This window comes from Gastrolobium bilobum, unplaced genomic scaffold, assembly GCF_033153095.1.
Source record: "Gastrolobium bilobum isolate Gb01-03AN ecotype WA unplaced genomic scaffold, APGP_CSIRO_Gbil_v1 utg34786, whole genome shotgun sequence".
NCBI lineage: Eukaryota > Viridiplantae > Streptophyta > Magnoliopsida > Fabales > Fabaceae > Gastrolobium > Gastrolobium bilobum.
The window spans coordinates 22,486-41,808 of record NW_026897306.1 but is presented as its reverse complement, the minus strand read 5'-3'; the positions used below and the strand labels follow the sequence as shown (position 1 = coordinate 41,808).

General features: G+C 34.3%; 3 protein-coding genes across 5 annotated transcripts; all 3 read right to left on the bottom strand.

Annotated features, from left to right (window-relative positions):
* Positions 1 to 2,320: 2,320 nt before the first annotated feature.
* Positions 2,321 to 5,078, bottom strand: LOC133305811 (GDSL esterase/lipase At1g28600-like). Of its 3 annotated transcripts, none has more exons than XM_061506048.1 (5): positions 4,767 to 5,078; positions 4,392 to 4,629; positions 3,767 to 3,917; positions 2,923 to 3,196; positions 2,321 to 2,665 (listed from the first exon to the last, which is right to left on the bottom strand). In XM_061506048.1, the coding sequence occupies exons 1-5, from the start codon at positions 5,005 to 5,007 to the stop codon at positions 2,400 to 2,402; spliced, it is 1,170 nt and encodes a 389-aa protein (XP_061362032.1). In that variant the 5' UTR covers positions 5,008 to 5,078; the 3' UTR covers positions 2,321 to 2,399. The 3 variants fall into 3 exon arrangements, with proteins under 3 accessions (XP_061362032.1, XP_061362033.1, XP_061362034.1); XM_061506049.1 differs by having other exon boundaries at positions 3,767 to 3,915; positions 4,396 to 4,629; XM_061506050.1 differs by lacking the exon at positions 3,767 to 3,917 and having other exon boundaries at positions 4,391 to 4,629.
* Positions 5,079 to 9,785: 4,707 nt separating this feature from the next.
* Positions 9,786 to 13,465, bottom strand: LOC133305816 (GDSL esterase/lipase At1g28610-like). The gene is made up of 6 exons (XM_061506058.1): positions 13,454 to 13,465; positions 12,225 to 12,504; positions 11,826 to 12,056; positions 10,600 to 10,748; positions 10,183 to 10,456; positions 9,786 to 10,040 (listed from the first exon to the last, which is right to left on the bottom strand). The coding sequence occupies exons 1-6, from the start codon at positions 13,463 to 13,465 to the stop codon at positions 9,793 to 9,795; spliced, it is 1,194 nt and encodes a 397-aa protein (XP_061362042.1). The 3' UTR covers positions 9,786 to 9,792.
* A 17-nt stretch (positions 13,466 to 13,482) lies between these two features.
* Positions 13,483 to 18,553, bottom strand: LOC133305813 (pyruvate decarboxylase 1). Its single transcript, XM_061506055.1, has 7 exons — positions 17,931 to 18,553; positions 17,670 to 17,833; positions 16,826 to 17,387; positions 16,194 to 16,282; positions 15,981 to 16,098; positions 14,624 to 14,812; positions 13,483 to 13,934 (listed from the first exon to the last, which is right to left on the bottom strand). The coding sequence occupies exons 1-7, from the start codon at positions 18,405 to 18,407 to the stop codon at positions 13,764 to 13,766; spliced, it is 1,770 nt and encodes a 589-aa protein (XP_061362039.1). The 5' UTR covers positions 18,408 to 18,553; the 3' UTR covers positions 13,483 to 13,763.
* Between the last annotated feature and the right edge of the window lie 770 nt (positions 18,554 to 19,323).

Below are 19,323 nucleotides of genomic sequence, written 5' to 3'. Positions count from 1 at the left end.
ACGAATCTAATAGTTGGAACTAAAAACGCAATGCAATGTAACTTTTAAATTTTTTTTAAATCTTTCTAATGCGTATTGGAGTGTCAAGAAGTATCGGACAAGACACGTTAAAATTTTTAAAGTATCAGTGCACTATAGTTAAAATATACCCAACATGTTAGAGAAATGATTTACTTGATATAACCCTTGATTTTACAAAAGTAGGATTTGAGCTTTTCAAACCAATCAAGTCGAACGCTCAATGAGTTTTCATTTCGTGTAAGTAGATTGATTCTGTTTCGTATAAAACATTTCATATCAAGAAACAAAAAATAAGTCATATGTATTTAATGTTTATGACACATTCTACCATGTCTACAGTTAATAAATAGTATGTCAAGAAATAAACTGATTTATAATAGAAAAAATAAACTGATTTTATCAAAATATATTTTAAACTATTTATGTTCCCCGGATCAGAAATAAACTGAAAAAAAAAAAAAAAACAATGTCATACACACGCCAGGTGACCTCATAGGTGAGGGATAAAACAAAATATAAAATTAAGATAAATAACATTTGTGAACATCAAACCAATTAATGCTTATCAACGGAACCGCCAGCATGGAACATATATTTTCGATGGACTTTTTCGACGGGCATGTCCGTCTAAAATTTTAACAAATATCTAAACCCCTAACCATATCTTTGACGGAGTTTTGGACCGAATCTTCCATGTACAATTCCGTTGAAATATACCAAAAAAACTATACGCATTGTTTTGGTTAGACTTGGCAAAAATAAGCCCACATGACGGACGGGTTCGCTTGTAATCCAGCTAAAATGAGATAAATTGAGTTAGGAAAAATGAGTTACTAACTCGAGTCAGTCTGACTCATTTCAGCTCGGAAAAAATCGAGCCAACTCACGAGTCAAACGGGTTGCCTCGCGGGTTATATTTTTTTTTAATATAAAAGTATAAATATTAATGAAGGTAAAGTGAAAAGGCAAAACCTAAAATCTCAATTCCAAAGACTCAAACGAAAATACCATGCAACTGTCAATAAGTCCAAAACCGTGCATTAAGGACTTTTTTATTGTATCTGTGACAGTGTGAATGTGGTGTCAATTGCCAATAAGTCCAAGTCCAAATGCAAAAATAATTTTCTATGATTTATCTGTATAATGTCTTTGTATTGAATTAATTAATAATTTAAGAAAAAAAATTAGAAGTTACAGTATCAATATAATTTTTTTTTATTTTTTATTTTTTCGAGCCAACCCTAACCCGCTCGGGTCTGGTTGAGTTTTCTGGCTCGTTTATTTGTCGAGTCAATCCTAACCCAGCTCTTTTTTTCAGATTGAATACGGGTTGAGTCGGGTTGAATTGAGTTGGCCCGTTTTGCAAACCCTAATTTTGGTTATCGACTTTTTGACTGAATTATTGACGGATAACGGAAAACTTGACGTTAATCAAATAGAGATTATTGCACAATTTAAATGGTCACAATTGTGTGTTAGGGATTTTTAACCCGATTTGATTTCTCTCCCATCCTTCCCAAACAGCTACAACACAAACGAACTAACAAGCAGATGCACACGACAGAGCAGCCAGCCGGTGTCTTCTAAGGTTTGTTTGAGATGTTTCTCTTGCATTGTGTATATTTATAAGAGTTTGCATCCATTGTGCAATAGAAAAAAGAGAAAATTTTCTACACACATAACATTTTGTAAGTCCCACATTTTTTGAAGCAACAAAAAAAAAACCTAAGATACAGAAAACGAATCTCTCTAATATAACCACTTTACTTTTCCTATAACATAACTCTTATAAAACCCATATTTATAAATTGTTCCGTTTCTATTTGTTAACCCATGTTGGGTATTAACAATACCATCGTTTTAAACATTCAACTCTCGGATGTCACAGTCTAACTGTGTTACGGAAGTGAGGTTGTCTTTGCTAAATTTATGGTTCTCTGTTTTGTGTGTGTGTTCTATTTTGGCTTCTAAGCAGAGTTTATGCCATGAAAAGATATGAGTTATTGTGTAATTAGCATCGAATTCAGAAGCCACATATTCTTTGGTTATTAAATGGTGCAAATGTGTCCATCGTTATACAAATTGGAATGCTTATGGTGCAAATTAGAAATGCCGATCCTAACCATGCCTCTTCGTTACAAGGCCTGGTTAAGTCAAATTTGGGTGTAGGGCCTTGTTAACTGAGGAATAAGCATTTCTCAGTGAACAACCTCTTTTTTTGGCAGACGGTGCACCACCTCTTTTGATGTTATCACAGCCTCGTCGATCATGTGCACATTTTTTACACACTTGTTAGTAATTAGAAGTAATATTATTGTACATTAACCGCACCATATAAAAGGATTTTTTTACATTGAAAAAGAGAAATACATTGATTTTTATTTCATTGCATAGTTATTGAAATCTCTGGCGGTCTCACCTGTAATACACGAGACACTAAATTTCGGAATGGTGTATGGTCCATCTAATAAACCTTTGGTAATCCATCTATATGCAGCCTCGGTAAGATGATAAGCATCCCAGCTAACATATTGTGAAGGATCATCACAAGCAATCACCCCTGAGTTGCCACATAGTGCCGTGTCATTGTAATTGTATGGACCTCCACCTCCACAACAAACTTGGAGAACATCTCCACTGAACCCTGTAATAACATTGAAGCAAATCCCAGTATCACACATGCAGAACAAAATACCATGTGTTACCTGCAGACTGAAAGATCAAGACATAGAGATTCTCTAGATACCTAATTGTAAACTCAACCTGAAATTAATTCCACTGTAATCTACTTATTCATGTTAATTGCTAGTAGTACTACTAACATGAATATGACTGAACTTTTTGTTCCCTTTCTACCCAGAAACTTTGATACGACATATAAAGCTAAGAGGATAGAACTACCGAATTGTTCCGGAGATTTGTAAAACTGCAATGCAGCATTGAAATAATCTGCGTATATGATATTGGTACGAGGATATAGCACTCGAAGCCGATTTAGTTCAGTTTGAAGCAGATCATTGTGGTATTCAAAAAACATGTTTAACCATTTCAAACAGCCAACTTGGTCATACTCCTCCTCATCTATAGTTGCAAACCCTGTTAAATAGGCAGGGTTGCATCCAAGTGGTAAAATTCCAGGAACCATAAGCGTTACAGCCCCTAAATCAATCAACTCCTGCATAAATTAATAAACCAACCAATGATTAGCAGATGACTTAAAACTAGAAACAGAAAATAAATCACAAGTCCTTGGTGTTTCAAACTTATAACAGCCTCAGCCTCAGCATTAGAAAAATGCAACATAATGGAATTTTTTCTCGGATAAAATAGAGCCTTTTTAAATATAAAAATACTCCAAGAAGCAGTAACCTATTCGTAAGCCATTGGTCATTACTGAGAGAGAGAGAGAGAGAGAGAGAGAGAGAGAGAGAGAGAACAAGAGGCTATTTTCAGAATGCATTAGACTTCAAGGTTTTTATTTTTAAATTTTTTAATAAAGAACTCCTCTCTCTCAAAGAAATAAGTAAAAGCTCATGTGCTGAAATGAAAGTTTTCCTAAATACTAATAACATAATAATTCATACCAAAATATCATTTTAAAACCTTCGGTTCCCTGAAAGTTGCATTATATTACTTGGTATAGCTTATTTCGCTCTCTAAGACCCCACTTCATTAATTCCAATGGGATTTGAAGTTGAAATGTTATTGGAACGGTCACTACTCAACAACTGAATTAATTTCTTACTCTGACTGCTGAAGTAATTACAGATATTACTTGGGGTATGTAAGTTCTAAGATCATCAAATGCACTTGTTTCAGACAAGGGATAACCATAATCATTGCCTCCAATCTCTCCCACAATAAATAAGGAGCTACGAAGAACTTTTTTGCAGCCTGCAAGAATAAAATTCAATATACCACTTAAAATAGGAATTACCTACATACTGACTACAGTCAAAGAAAAAGAAGGAGAATGAATCCCTGCTTATCAAATTTTAAGATCATATAACTACTTCCTCTTCCTCCTATCATTGTATAGTTATAGATGACAACACTTGACAGGAGTAGTTTAAATTATTTATTATGGAAAAGCTTTTTAATAAATGTTTTATGAGAAATTAAGCAGATAAAAACCTATATGGTGAATCATATCCGTATTATTTTATTGACAAATTTCACCATGTGAAAAACCACATTCAAATACTATGAATATATGATGTACTAAATACTAAATCAAACTTTTTTCATATTAATTTATCTCTGTATCCGTCTCCCTGAAAAAACTCAAACTCAAACATTATATAAGGATTGCAAATTTGTAATAGACAAGTAAAAGGGACAAAATTTGAGCAAGGGAAGAAAAGGTAACTTCACTTGAAGAAGAATTGCAGAGAGAAGGCAGCAATTCCTTGAACCAATCTAATTGAACCCTAAGAGAGTAGTTTGTAGTTACTTCAACAGTAAACCCCTTTTCTTCAAAGAAGCTGCGATCCAACGCCGTGGCTCCAGCAACCGCAAAATTCATCCCCTGCTCAATATTCCCATGTTTCACCGCGCCATTCTTGAAACCCAGATACGGTTTCAAATATGAAAGCCCCAGAGATTCAGCTTCCCAAACCCAACACCCAAAAACAGTAACATTACATTAGAAACAAGAAGAAAGAGAGAATTGCATAGAAAGAATGAATTTTTATCCCAGAAATGTAGTGAAAAAGAAAGTTGGTACGATTGAATTTGTGTGATACCAATGAAATCAAGGGGAAGACGGCCATCAGAGCATCTTCCAGTGGGTTGTTGAAAATGGGTTTCTCCATAGGGAGAGACCAAGCAATTGGGGCTCTGTGGTGGGGAAATGAAATTCAAGTTACCGGTATCAGTGAGGGAATCTCCGAAGCTGATGATTGATGTGTAGCAACCTGTAATAGCGCTGGTAACAGCAGCAACAAATACTAGTTGCAGCACGACAAACAACCATTGTCGCTGCATTGACCAAGTTTTAGCAGAAAAATCCCTAACCGACCAATACTCAATCTAGATGCCTCACTTGAACCTCATGTTTCTGTCCAGAGTTTCACGTTCACCAATAAGAAAAAATCTTAATCAATGGGACCCAATGTAAAGCTGGCAGCAATGAACAGTGTTATACATGACAAAGGCATAAATAGATTTAATCATACGCCAATTGCTTGGGACAAATTCTTCTACCGTGCTCATATAATTTTTTTTGTTTAGTGACCGTTTGAGAGTGGAGAAATTTTTTGGTTACAGTTACATGTAATTGCAATTTTTGAAAATATGATAGGAAATTAATTTTTCTAAAAATATTACTAAATTTTTTTGGAAAGAATATTATAACAATTAATTAGGATTACTATCAACAGTACTACTAATCAATTTTATTGTTACATTAATTATGTTGATCTAATAGTTATATTTATTTTTATCTTTATATGATTATGATTCTTCATATTTAATACTTTATATTTATTTCTATCTTTGTATGGTTATAATTTTTCATATTTAATGCTTTCGTGTTAAATATAAAAAATCTTAATCAAAAAAATATGAAAATAAATATAACCGTTGGATCAATATAATTGATCTAACGGTGAAATTAATTGATAATAATATTGATAATAATCCTAATTGGTTGTTACAATATTCTACTTCGAAAAACTTTTTGGTAAATCAAAATATTCTTGAAATTATTGAGTTAATTTTATGGGTTCTTTTTTTCTGCAGTAAGCCTAATACGACATCGTTTTGGGACGAAAATTATGGTGTTTTTATAATTTTATTTTATTTTAGGGTTATTATAGTCTTTATAATTATTTAATTTTTCAAGCTGACTGGATGCTCGCGTGATCGATGGACGGGGGAATTGCATGAATGACGAGACCGGCCGCACTCACTCTAACGGCGTACCTTTTGCATGATGGGTCAGAATGGTGTAACGACTGCCCCGCTGTCTCCGACATGGACCCGGTGAAATTGAATTCTCCGTGAAGATGCGGAGTACAAAACGACGTCGTTTTGGGAATAAATGTAGATAATTTATCCGCAGTAATTACAGAAATATTATTCTGTAATTCTATTAATACTATATTTGATTAATTGTAGAATATTAATGGAAATATAAATGATTTTACAAACTAGAGACAATTCCAAACTCCGAGACTTTTCATCTTTTTCAACCGCATATAAATACTTGATATATTATAAACTGTCTTCTTATTCTTATGTAGTGTTTGGTTCGGGAGAAATTTTTTGAATACTAGAGAAATGTAATTGATAGGAAAATGGTTGGAAAGTGAGTTTGGTAGGAAAATGTAAAAAAATCTGTTTGGTTCGGCAAAAGTTTACCGGGGAAATTGGGTTAAATTTTCTGAGTGTATGTTTGGTTGAAGATAAAATTTTGATGGGGAAATTATTTAAAATTACAAAATTATCCTTATTTAAAAACTTGTTGTTTTATTACAAAATACGAACCACAATAAAATGGAGGAGGGGTATATTTGTCACCCCATTATCCACTTTTTCAGATATCAGATTTCCTCACACAATTCCACCCGTTAAAAGGTAATCTCCAACAGTGCTAAAATCTGATTTTTACACTTCCTCTTGCATTGCAGGGCAAGTGGAATTGATGGCAAACTTTAACAAAAATCCCCAACCAAACATTGATAACTCACATTCCCACCATGACTTAGCCAGAAAAGTTTTTCCTTCTCCCCAACCAAACACAACCTTAATGCATGCAAAGCAAAATTTTACAGTGCGATTAAATTATAATTTATAAGGGGGGTTTTGTTTCTTTGTGAGGATTTTTTCCTCATGTGGGATCAAGTTTCGAGCTTTGTAATTGAATGTCACTCTCTGTGTCTCTTTAAAGTGGGTTTTGTCTTTTTTTTATCCAGACAATATGGTGGTGGTTGGAATTGGAAAGAAGAGAGGATAGAGGAACTGTTGAAAAATCTAGAATGAAAAGAAGAAAAGAGTTAATTTTGTCCCAAAAAATTGCAATAGATTCCCGTTAGATGGGATTCGTAAAATACAACATATTCTATGATATTTTAAAGGGTAAACAACCTCTCCTTTTAATAGAGAAGTTTTTTTGGTACAGCAACTCACATCATAATGCATTGAAATGTGTGATATATTTTCTTTGTTTTTTCCTAACCAATCAATGAGTCCCATCAAAAAATTCCCCCAGCTGCAAAAAAGAACTTCTCCGAGAAGTTGTTTACCCTATTTTAAATTAGTATTCTTCTTCATAAAAAGGAATCCTCGGAATCCGATTTTTCCAGAAACTTTTTTGCATTTCATATCAAATATGGGTAAAATAAGCATTATTAATAAAAAGAAATTTTTGTATTTATCTTATATTAAAGTTATTCTTCTTCAAATTATTTTTTGTATTTATCTTATATTAAAGTTATTAAAATAAGCATTATTAATAAAAAATAATTTTTGTATTTATCTTGTATTAAGTTAGTATTCTTCTTCAATTTATTTTGTATTTATCTTATATTAAAGTTATTAAAATAAGCATTATTAATAAACAATTTTTAAATAAAAGTTAAATTAACCGAGAACAATCATTGCATGAAGGTAACTTAAATTCTTAACCGTTTTTAATAGAATACAATGGCAAAAAAATAATTCTATATATGCTCTCATGTTGGGAAATATTTAATATGGTGAGTAGCCCACACATACAAAGTCAAATCTTATTCTAAATTATCCAAAAGAAAGTTTTTCTCGTGTTTGTGTCATTTTTTTCTTCTTCTAGTTAACACAATCTTAATTTTCTTTTTGAACTGAGTTGGATCTCCCTGATATCTCTCAAGCTGTGTCTCTTTGAGCTAACTATAAGACTAATTTGAAGCGGGGCGAAAAAAGGAATAAAGATATTTAAACTCCTCCCAAATATAACTTATGAGAATCGAATTAGGCGGCTTCTCCTTTTTTTCACTTACTCGCCTCCCTTGTGTCAATTGAAAGCAATCCTGATGGTACTATTTAGCCTTCACGTTCCATCTTTTCGGTGACTCCAATGCAATGGATTCGAATAATTCAGAGTTCTTCTCTTCCAATTGCAATGACAATTCTTCTTCTTCTTCAGCGGCCAATTTTATTGCCCAGGAGTTTGAGGCCACCTTGGAGCGGCCGCGGTGAGGAGATTATTATTCCGACTAATATTGAACGGAAAGCGAACAACGTGGGCTTACCCTTTTCACTTAGGGGCTGTTTGGTATATGGTAATATTTAGGATGCCTTGGAAAGTGGATATGGGAAGTTTTTATTCTCATGTTTGGTAGAAGGAAAACAAGAAAAATGTCTGGGGATATTTTTTCCCTTGGAATTCATTTAACACTAGCGAACGAGATTTCAGAATCCATTTTTGGATGTGGTATTTGTTTTTCCCTGCGGCGTTGGAATCCATTTTACATATTTTCGGTCTAAATTACCCTCCATTTTACATTCATTGGGCACTGATAATTTTTTATTTTTTTACTCTTGTGCAATCACAAGGGTAGTTTTGTAAACACCATCTTTTTTCTCAGCAATATTTTGTCATCAACCAAACACATCTTCGATAAAATTAATTAATATTTTTGGTAATATTTTGTCTACCAAACACTTTATTTAACATTTCAGGTAAATTTTTATACCCACCATATTCCCGTATATATTTTTTTCCCGGTAAAAAAAAATATCTCTTGTACCAAACGCCCCCTTAGGGTCTCTTTGGTAGAGGGATGTTTGTAATTTTACCAGGAAAGTTAATTAAGATTTTGTAAAAGGCCACGTTTGATAGATAGTGCCCGGGTATCCAGTTTGCCATGGAATTGTTGTTATGAACAAAATTTTGTCCAGATTAACTCCACAAATTACCTCCAAAAGGGTGGTATTTGTGAAATACCCAATTGGAGGAAATCTCTTCTGATATTTTGAGACAATTCTACCCTTCTACAGCTGGTCTTCTTCGTAACTGGCGTACGTCTCTTTCTTCGGGACCTGCTGTTGAAACCGATGGTGAAGATGAGAACGAGGTTGCTTTTCTAATAAATGGGTATCCATATCCATATCCATTCCAGCTCTGTTTACATGCAGTGAAATTTGCTGTTCAAATTTCAATATCTTTTTTATAGTGGTGAACACACAATCTCCCTAAAGAAGCAGAATTTGTTAAGAGAAATGGAATTACATTTATTTTTTAGTTGAGAAAAAACAGCAGAATATGAATGTCATCCATTATTGTTGTTCAAAAAACAGCAGCATATGAATATCATCCATTACATTTAGTAAAACACGAAGTAGTGAGGTCATTTTGGTAAAACTGTACCATATTCCCACCAATATTTTATCATCAACCAAACAGCACCTCAACAAAATTAACTAAAATTCCTGGTAATATTTTCGTCTACCAAACAGCTTTTTTATAACATTACCGGGAAACAGATATTCTAACTTTATTCCCAGTAATCATGATTCCAGGATAAAAAAAAATTTCTCCTGTACCAAACGCCCCCTTAGAATCATAAAGAAGAATCTTAATGGGAAAGAAGATTTAAGAGACGCAAATGAAAATGTTTATTTTATACATTACATTATCTTATACAATATCATACAAGCCTTATCCTATTCTTTACACCAAACATATCCTAAGAGATTTCATTGTATAAGTTTATATTATATCATAGTCTCACTAAACAACTAAAAATATCATATTTATACTTTCAACCCTAAGAAACAAAAAAGTCGTAGCTATACATCGACATATCCAAAGCTTACATTCATGAAGCACAAGGTACTAAATTGAGGAAGAGAATATGGTCCATTTATTAAACCTTCAGCAATCAATCTATGTGCGGCCTCGGTCAAATGAACACCATCCCACCCAATATGCTGAGAAGGATCATCACAGGCAATCACACCTGGATCGCCACATTCAGCTGATGCATTGAAATTGTACGGACCTCCCATTCCACAACAGGCTTTGAGACCTGTAAAACCTGCGTTGTCATCAAAACATAAATCACAATATTATACTTTCCATGATAGTTATGGAGCAATGTTTTCGGGAGTTGCTCAAGTATATAGCTGCAGTGTGAAAGCATAACAAAATTACAATACGAGTTTGGAGGTTAGAGTTACCAAATTTCGTGGGATAATCATATAATGGCAATGCAGCATTGTAATAATCAGCATAGATGATATTAGCATGAGGATGAAGTCCTCGAAGCCTATCTAATTCACTTTGGAGCTTCTGGTTGTAATATTCAGCGAACTCGTTTAACCACTTTAAGCACCCAGCTGGGTCATATTGGTTTTTATCTTTGGTTTCATATAATGTTAAATAGACTGCATTGCATCCCACTGGTAAATTCCCCGGAACCATGAGCGTGCGAGCCCCCAAGTCAATCAATTCCTGTGAAGACACAAAATACAAAAAGGCTTCATTACAAAAAAAAATAAAAATACAAAAAGGCTTTGGGTATGCTTGGAAACGGAAAATCTAATAGACCAATCAGAGATTCATAGAATAGAATGTATAAAAACAATAAATCTTACATTGATAACTGAAGTTATTGCATTGATTACATACGGCACATATGCTTTAACCTCCGCTATGTTCTTTCGTAAAAACAAAGGATAATTGAAATCGTTGCCTCCAATCTCTCCCACAAGAAACAATGAGTTCCCAAGAACTTCATGGCAGCCTACAAGATTAAACCTTAATTCAGAATTCAGTATTATTGGACTTGCATCAAATGGATTGTGACCGATTTTGAGGGCATGGAACCATAATTTTGCTTCAGCTTTCTATAAATCAATGCTCATGTTTGTGCAGAATATCAAAAATAAAACTACTCATTTACAAAGGAACCCACATGTATGAAATTATTGTTTTTTTTTCTCTTAATAAATTATTTGAGATGATATTTAATATTGACTTAAGAAATTTGTTTATACATAAATTATTTCGTGTGTTATTTTTGAGGATTTGTATAAATTCTATAATTACAAAATCAAACAAAATTGTCATATATTTAGATCCAAAATTAAACAAAATTGTCATAATTTACAAGTGCACCATGCCAACTGTCCCATCATAAAATTGGCTACTGCATTCTCCTGATGCACAATTATATGGCCAACTTACACCGGAAGCTTCTAATACAGAAGTAACCAGAACATCTACCCAAAAAAAAAAAAAAAGTAACATGAACAATTATAAAATAGAAGTGGGTGCTATTAATTAGTAGGAGATCATGAAGCCCGTCAATGGGACCTAATAAAATAATTGATATATAATTAATTATAAATAACCACTAAATCATCCCCTAATAACCCACTTCTCTGTTTGATTCAATGTACGCAGGTTGGGTTCTTTGAGTTTACACAAAAATTTCATTCTATTCAGTCAATTTTGGGATGAAACTATTTAGGCTGCATTGTGTTATTCGAATTGGTAGACACAAGAGTTTTGCTGGCATCATCGTCTTAATTAAATAAAGAATAAAACCCTATTTTCTTTCTTTAAAAAAAAATTAGATCATTACTTTAAATTTTTGAAAGATTTATATTAATTTACTTTTACAATAATATAAAATATCATTCATTTAGTTCATAGCTGATAAAAAATCAACAAAATAATGCTCAATAATGGATGCTCCCAAGCTTTTAATTTTTTTTTATTAGCCCTTGCTTTCAATGCGGTGATTGACCAATATAATAATATGCAACCAGAGTGGTTGTGAGTTTGGAAAGATCAGAGAGAATAATTGAAAACTTACTGTTTGAAGAATTGCAGAAAGCTGAGAGCAATTCCTTGAACCAATTCAATTGAACCGTCAAAGAATCATTGCTTGGAATAATATGAATACCCTTCTCTTCAAAGAAACTAGTATCCAACGCAGTGGCTCCTATAACAGCAAAATTTGCTCCCTCATCCACACTCCAACCCTTCAATTTACCATTCTTGATTCCGACATAGGGTTTCACCAATGGAACTCCCAGAGACTCAGCTGCACAACCGAAAACCCATTTACAACATATGACCAACACAGCTCCAACTCCAACAACAAAGGTAAACAGTAAAGACAGACAAAGACATATAATAGCAGTAAATAATGTTAATAAGATAAATCAGAGTATATATCAAATGATCAAAAGAGAGAAACATAACATGGTACCGATGAAATCAAGGATGAGGCGTCCATCGGAGCAGCGTCCAGAAGGGTGGTGAAAGTAGGTTTCACCGTATGGAGGGAGAAAGCAATGGTGTTGAGTAGAGGTGAAATACAAGTTACCAGTGTCTGCAAGGGAATCACCGAAGCTGAAGATGGATGTGTAAGGACATGCCCAGAATAATGGCGCTGAACCTATTATCACAACAACAACTACCATTGCGATCCATTGCTGTCGGGAACCACCTGCCATTGCAAATTTGACGTCGAATGTGAGGATGTCGTGCTTTGTTTATTATTCCTCTCTCATACACTTGAAATACCAGAGACAATGAGAAACAGACAAAATAAAATTTTGCTTTTGAACTGTTTTATTAAAAAAATGGCACTCCAAGTCCAACGCATTGTCAAGGATGGAGACACTGAGAGAGAATATACTTACATCTACTGTCTTCAAATATCAAATTTACGAAATGGTTTTCCATATAGAGTTTTCTGACTGGTAAAATTAAATTGCGTCAACGGAAAAAATCTTAAATTCTCAATTCATACTTATTATATATCTCAACTTCAAAATAAAATCGCATTAACCTTTTTAGAACAATCTTGTTCCTATGTACTTTTTGTTTTTTTGAAAAAATAAAAGAGATTTTTTTTAATTAAAAAGTATGTTTAAAAATTCTATAATAATATTTTTTTTAAAATGTAAAAACTATAAAAAGAAATTTAACAATTCTTTTTTCAATAAATAATTATATATATATATATAGGGAGAGAGATCATTTAACTCGTAGTAAGATTTTTAAGTCTTACTACTCATCTCAACCGTTGATTTTCGCTCATCTAACGGTTATAGCTTAGAAAGTCATATTAATTAATTAATTATTAATTACACTACAAATGACAACCATTTATTTTCGTCCATCAACAGCTGATATGAAGATCTGAGTTAAAATATATATATATTTTAATTTATACCAACACACCCTTGTTCACTCACAAATGAGGTTTTAGGAATAATTACTTAACTTACATAAAATTTTCAAACGTATGAACAATTTTTCCGTATAATTTTCTGAACGATTATGCTCTATCCACCACATAGTATTGGTTTTTATTCTAATTGATTCAATTTCAACAAAATGGCTAAAAAAGTCTACTTGAACTAGTCTAAACTCTAAACAAAGTACTATAAAACAAAACAGAAGTGCACATTACACATATAAGGGACTGACATCTATCCCCATTTTATGGAATAGGCATCATAGTCATGCTCAAATTCAACCTTGGCTTATAACGCACAAAAATTTACATACAATGGCTATATGTTCATTAATTCGGTTGAAAATTCCATCGAACAGGATCTCATTATAAAGCAACAATTATTCAAGCTTACAACAGAAGAAAATACATGGGATAAAGTGAAAATCTGGAAAGGACAGCATTTATTCTAACTCAATTTTCCATTTTTGTCATATTTCTTCTGTACATGTCCTCCAGTTGAACAGACAAATTATAATTGTGCCATGATTAGGAAAGGATTTCCTATTGAGGATTAGGAGGACGGCTATTAGCAGCAGCAACACGGGATCCCCATTCTAGCAACTCTTTGCTGGTGTCATCCTTGTGTAAAAAAGCTTCTATAAAACATAGTGAATCTTTCTGTGGTCCAGTAGCTGTTGCAATTGCTTCTGTCAGATCATCCTCTGTACGTACCTATACTCACAGCAATAACAGTCCTTTGGTACAATGAGCAAACAACTTACAAAAGGAAATTCTGAGGCATTCAAAGAGCAGGACAAGATTGCCAATTCCAGTTAACGAAGTAACTATTCTTTTTCTTCTCCTAGTGCTATTTTGGTTCATTTGGACAAAAAATTCTTATGATATACACATGAAGTCTTAAAATCAGCATTGACCTGAAATAATATTAATTTTCTAATGGACTCCTGCTTTCATTATTTTACTATATCTTAAGGTTGGACTATTTATTTTCTAATGGACTCCTGCTTTCATTAATTTTCCAATCAGAGTCAGGGACTATATGCCTACAAAGTACAAAACAAAGGTGCCCTTCAATCTGTCTAGAGCATGATATCTTCACTAACAACTGACTATGTTCCAGACATCTAATGCTACCAACTAAAAATTATATTTAGCATAGGAGATTATAGAAATAGATCATTGATTAAACTATAAGGAAGTAGCAGATAAGACCACCACCAGACAGTAATGGTCGGAGAAACAAAGCAATCCCCATCATCATCTTTAGCGCTACTTCATTAAAATTTAAAAGATTGAATCAAATGTAAATATTTGACACAACACAAATTATATACGTATAACCTCCAACCAAATAATAAACTGACGTGGTAAAGAAGATAACTTGTTCAATTTATGCTAACCTTGGCAGTCCAGCATTTGCCGTGTCCATTATGGATGGCTTCCACAAAGCGAGTGTAGTCCCAATTCTTGATCACATTGTATGGGCCATCATGAATCTCAACTTCAATTGTATAACCTCCATTATTAATGAGAAAGATGATACTCCTTTGTCCACAGCAGATCATTGTTGAAATATCCTGTGCTGTCACCTAAATAATGTAAAATATAAGTCCCCGTACTTCAAGCATCAAGCCGAAAATAAATTAATGAACAGATTTACATGTCATTGATGCTTATTATTATTCAAATGTCATGGATATGTGATAATGGTTGAGATTCATCAGGAACTATAAGTAACTATAACCTTAGTTCAAAGTAAGTAACTTTCAAATTTCAACATCAGCAGTACCAAAAGCATTTTTCTACTAGATGGAGTCAGGTTGACTGCACGGATCAAATAAAGTCACTGTTCTGTCAAATAATAATTCTTTATAGAAATCATTTAGATTTAACGCATTTTTAATGGACTCTACCTCTAATTATTGGGCTAACCTCCATTGTATCAACTCTTCTAACTGAGGCTTCCAGTGAGACCTTCTCACATGTCCAAACCATCTTTAAGTGTAATTCTACCATCTTTTCCTCAATAGGCGCCACTTGTACTTTCTCTCTAATACATTCATTTGTGATTTTATCTTTTCTTATATGACCACTCATCCAATGAAATATTTTCATCTCTGCAACACTTATGATGTTGTTGGCACTTTGTGCCCCAACAAAAAGTACCATAAAGCATCTCTGGTCTGATGGTTGAGGTAAAATTTAGCTTTAAGCTTAAGAGTACCTTTTTATCCCAAATAACACTTGAAGCATTCCTTCATTTCATCCACCCAGCTTGAATCCTCTATAATTTACATCTCCCCCTAATCCCTTGGTATGATAGATCTAATATACCTGAACTTTGTGATTTGTCGTATAGCATAATATCCAAATTTCACCTCTGAGCCAGTGCTAACACGCATCTTGGTGAACTTGCATCTCACTTTCCAATTTCAATTCTAATAATTTATTCAACCAGTTACATACCAATATAAATAACTGAATTGATGCAAAAACTATCGTACATCTGTAAGGATACTTTATTTCTTAATTAATCACCCTTCCCCAAGCCCAATTTTTTAAAAAACAAAAATTATAATATAGTAACATCAATCAAATTGTTAACACGTATGACTATGGCTATTGTTTAAAGCAATAACTTCAATTTTGTACAAACTTTCATACTCTTGGTAACACTTTATAGAAAGAAAAACTGTCGTATATGATCGTTAATATTCTGAATAAATAGATAATTGTTATTCGTATAATATTACTAACCTGAAAACTGCCATCACCAATGCAAGCAATTACACGCTTATCTGTTGCAGCCTGTGCATATCCAAGAGTAGCACCTACTGACCAACCAATAGATCCATACTGCATCTGGAATTCATAACTGAAAGATGGAATTCATATTACACAATGTTAATTCCAACAATATAAAGGTTGTAATTAGCATATTGCTTGATGCAGAAATTGAAAATGACTTGCCCGCAATTTTCAGGCAGACGGAGCTTCTGACAGTTGAACCATGAGTCTCCAGTTTCTGCTATTACAGCAGTATCTCTGCTTAGCAGTTCCTGTTCAACATATTTAATTACTGAACTAAAAGGAAAAACTTATTAAAATATAAATCTAACGAAAACCACAGAAATAATGTTGCATATTTAGCAATGTACAGTGAATCATCTGAAATTGCTATGTTCCCCATTTTTGTGCAGTATTTTACACTTCCAGTCCACTCACAATTAACAGATAGATACATACCATGAAGCTACTAATGAAGACACACTGTTACATGGTCTAACAGGATGAATCCGAAGAAGGAACCATGCAGTTACTACTTACTACTATGATGTATGAAGAAAATTACTGGACCTAAAAACTGTTGGTAAGCAAGGACCTGATAATGATTTTCAATTAAATAAATATAACCCCATATATGGAGCTCATAATGTTGAAGCCTAGATAGAGTAAATGCTCGCAACTATCTTGTTCTTAAAAATAAATACGAAACACTTCTTCAGAATGAGATCTTAATTATAGAACAAGGTAACAGGTAGTATTCCAATTCCAATCCCATGCCAAAGAACTACTCGACCTAAAAATTTAAAGGAGCTAACCTGAATGTGCTTAAATAGAACATTAACTCGGAGAGGTTCATCATCCCCTCGCTTCAGAGGAATGCCTGGGGGAACATAGATACGTCGGTAATTTTCCACAGCTGTGGTGTTTCTCTTCACCTTCCTAGACAATGCAGTTAGGAAATCAGCCATGAAAACCCAGCCCAAGGAAGGACCATTGCCAATGGTCACCCGATTAGGCTGCACTATTATGGCTTTTTCCTTCTTTATCAATAATGAGTATCCAACGGAGCTATAGTCATTAAAGATGGGACCAACAAAAACATAAGCATCAGCTGACTCCACTATCTCACCACAGTAGCCAGTACTGACAGCACCCCAGTAAGTCCCAATGAAGTGTGGATGATGCTCTGGTACAAGTCCCTTCCCTGAGGGCATAACAGCTACTGGATATCCACTAGCTTCTGCAAACTCAACAAAGGCCTTTTGTGCCTTCGCGACCCTCAATTTTGGCCCACCCACAATGACTGGCTTCACAGCTTTATTCAGAAAAGCAGCCGTTGCTTCCACTGCTGCTTCTAATCCTTCTTGATTGCTCACCCTGCGTAAAATAAAAGATTTTATTTTTACCATAAAACTGATGCCAAATGTGGATGCAAAAACCAATATGATCCATGAATATGATTGTCAGTAACTCACTTCACCATACAAATACAAAATGAACTCAGTAGTCATAACCAAGCATGACTGAAAACCTTCATTAGTCTGTCTATCCCTGCCATTAGTGATACTTACTTTTACTAGGATCATACGTAAAACACTATGAGATATAGCAAAACTTTTAATAAAAAAAAAGGGGGTGATTTAATTAACATATACATACTTTGGTGCAAGAAAAAATGGAACTGGGTCTCTAGAAAAAGTTGGATGAGGAATTCCAGGAAGATTACAACTTATGCTGATATAAACAGGTTTGCTTTCCTTCAAAGCAGTAGAAATTGCAGTATCAATAAGTTCGTGAGCATCATCCAAGTTATTCACCACTGCCTGAGGAATCATGACACATCAGCATCAACATCAAAATCAAAATCAATAAAAAATCTAGAAATACCAGTCACTGTTCACTTCAACAATCACCACTCACCTGAAAACAAGTGATGGCCTGAAAGCAACGTAGCTCTTGGGAGAAATCGGGTAACCCGATGGTGTGGTGGAGGACCCGGTTGGTGCCGTAGTCGTTGGAATTGGGTCCCCCAACTATGCAAATCACCGGCAGGTTCTCGCTGTAAGCTCCGGCGATGGCGTTGAGGGCGCTGAGCCCACCGACGGTGAAGGTGACCACACACGCACCAACGCCTTTGGCACGTGCGTAGCCGTCGGCAGCGTAACCGGCGTTAAGCTCGTTGCAGCAGCCGATGAGGTTGAGCTGCGGCTCGGCGATGAGGTGGTCAAGGAGGGTCAAATTGAAGTCGCCGGGAACGGAGAAGACATCCCTGACGCCGATCTCGACGAGCCGCCGAGCCAGGTGGCTTCCCATAGTGCCGGCGGAGGCGGAGGGATGAACCGGCGTGAGAGCCGAGCTGGGCTGAGCCGTTGAGCCAACTTGAGCAGCAGTTTCCATGTTGTGAGAACTGAGAATGTGATGGTTATGGTTATGGTTACAGTTTAAGGATTGGTGTTTGTGAATGTGAATGTGAATGTGACTGTGGAGTGGGGTTTATGAAGGGGATTTATGCCCAGGTTGGCTGGTTTTGGTCTTTTGGAAACTATGTGCCAAACCTTGGATGAGGGGTTAACAACTGTGTGTAACTACTCATTTGAAAAGTCCTTTGGTTTTTATTTTATTTGTTTTTTTCCCTCTTGTTTGAGATTTTATTAATATTAATATACTAGTATGAATTTTAATATTCATGTCACCTGTATTTGGTTGCTCATTGTGGCACTCCCAAATCCCAATTGAGAAGGTTCTGCACACAGAACACATTACTCCATTTCGCGTATTGGCTTTTTAGCATAGTCGTGGTTTTGCTTTTGCTAGGTCCCGGTTTGGGTCTGTTTGAGAGAACAAAGGTGGAATCCGGTTTCTGGAGGTTTCTGAATCCAGCCATTCCTAGTACTAGTGACTAGTAGCCAGCTCCTTGGTTTGTCCCTTTTTAATATATTATTGAGTTTTGGTTCCTTGACAAATATCATCACGAAACTCATTTTAATTTTTAGGAAAAAAATAAAAAGTCGATTCTTAATCATTCTAAAATTCAAAATAAATTCATGTTAATCTTTTGAGAAATTAACATGTCTTCTTTGAATTTTAAAGAAATTATGATTTTGATTAACTGAATTTATTTTGAATTTCAGATAAATTACAAATTAATTTTTTTTTAAAGGATTAAAATAGATCATGTGATTTTTGTTCCAGACCCAAAAGTACTTTACTCTATATTATTTGTTGATTTATTTAAAGGGATGTTTAGTAGAAGAGAAATTTTTATTTATCTGAAAATCATGATTCATAGAAATATGATGGAAAAATGAGTTTT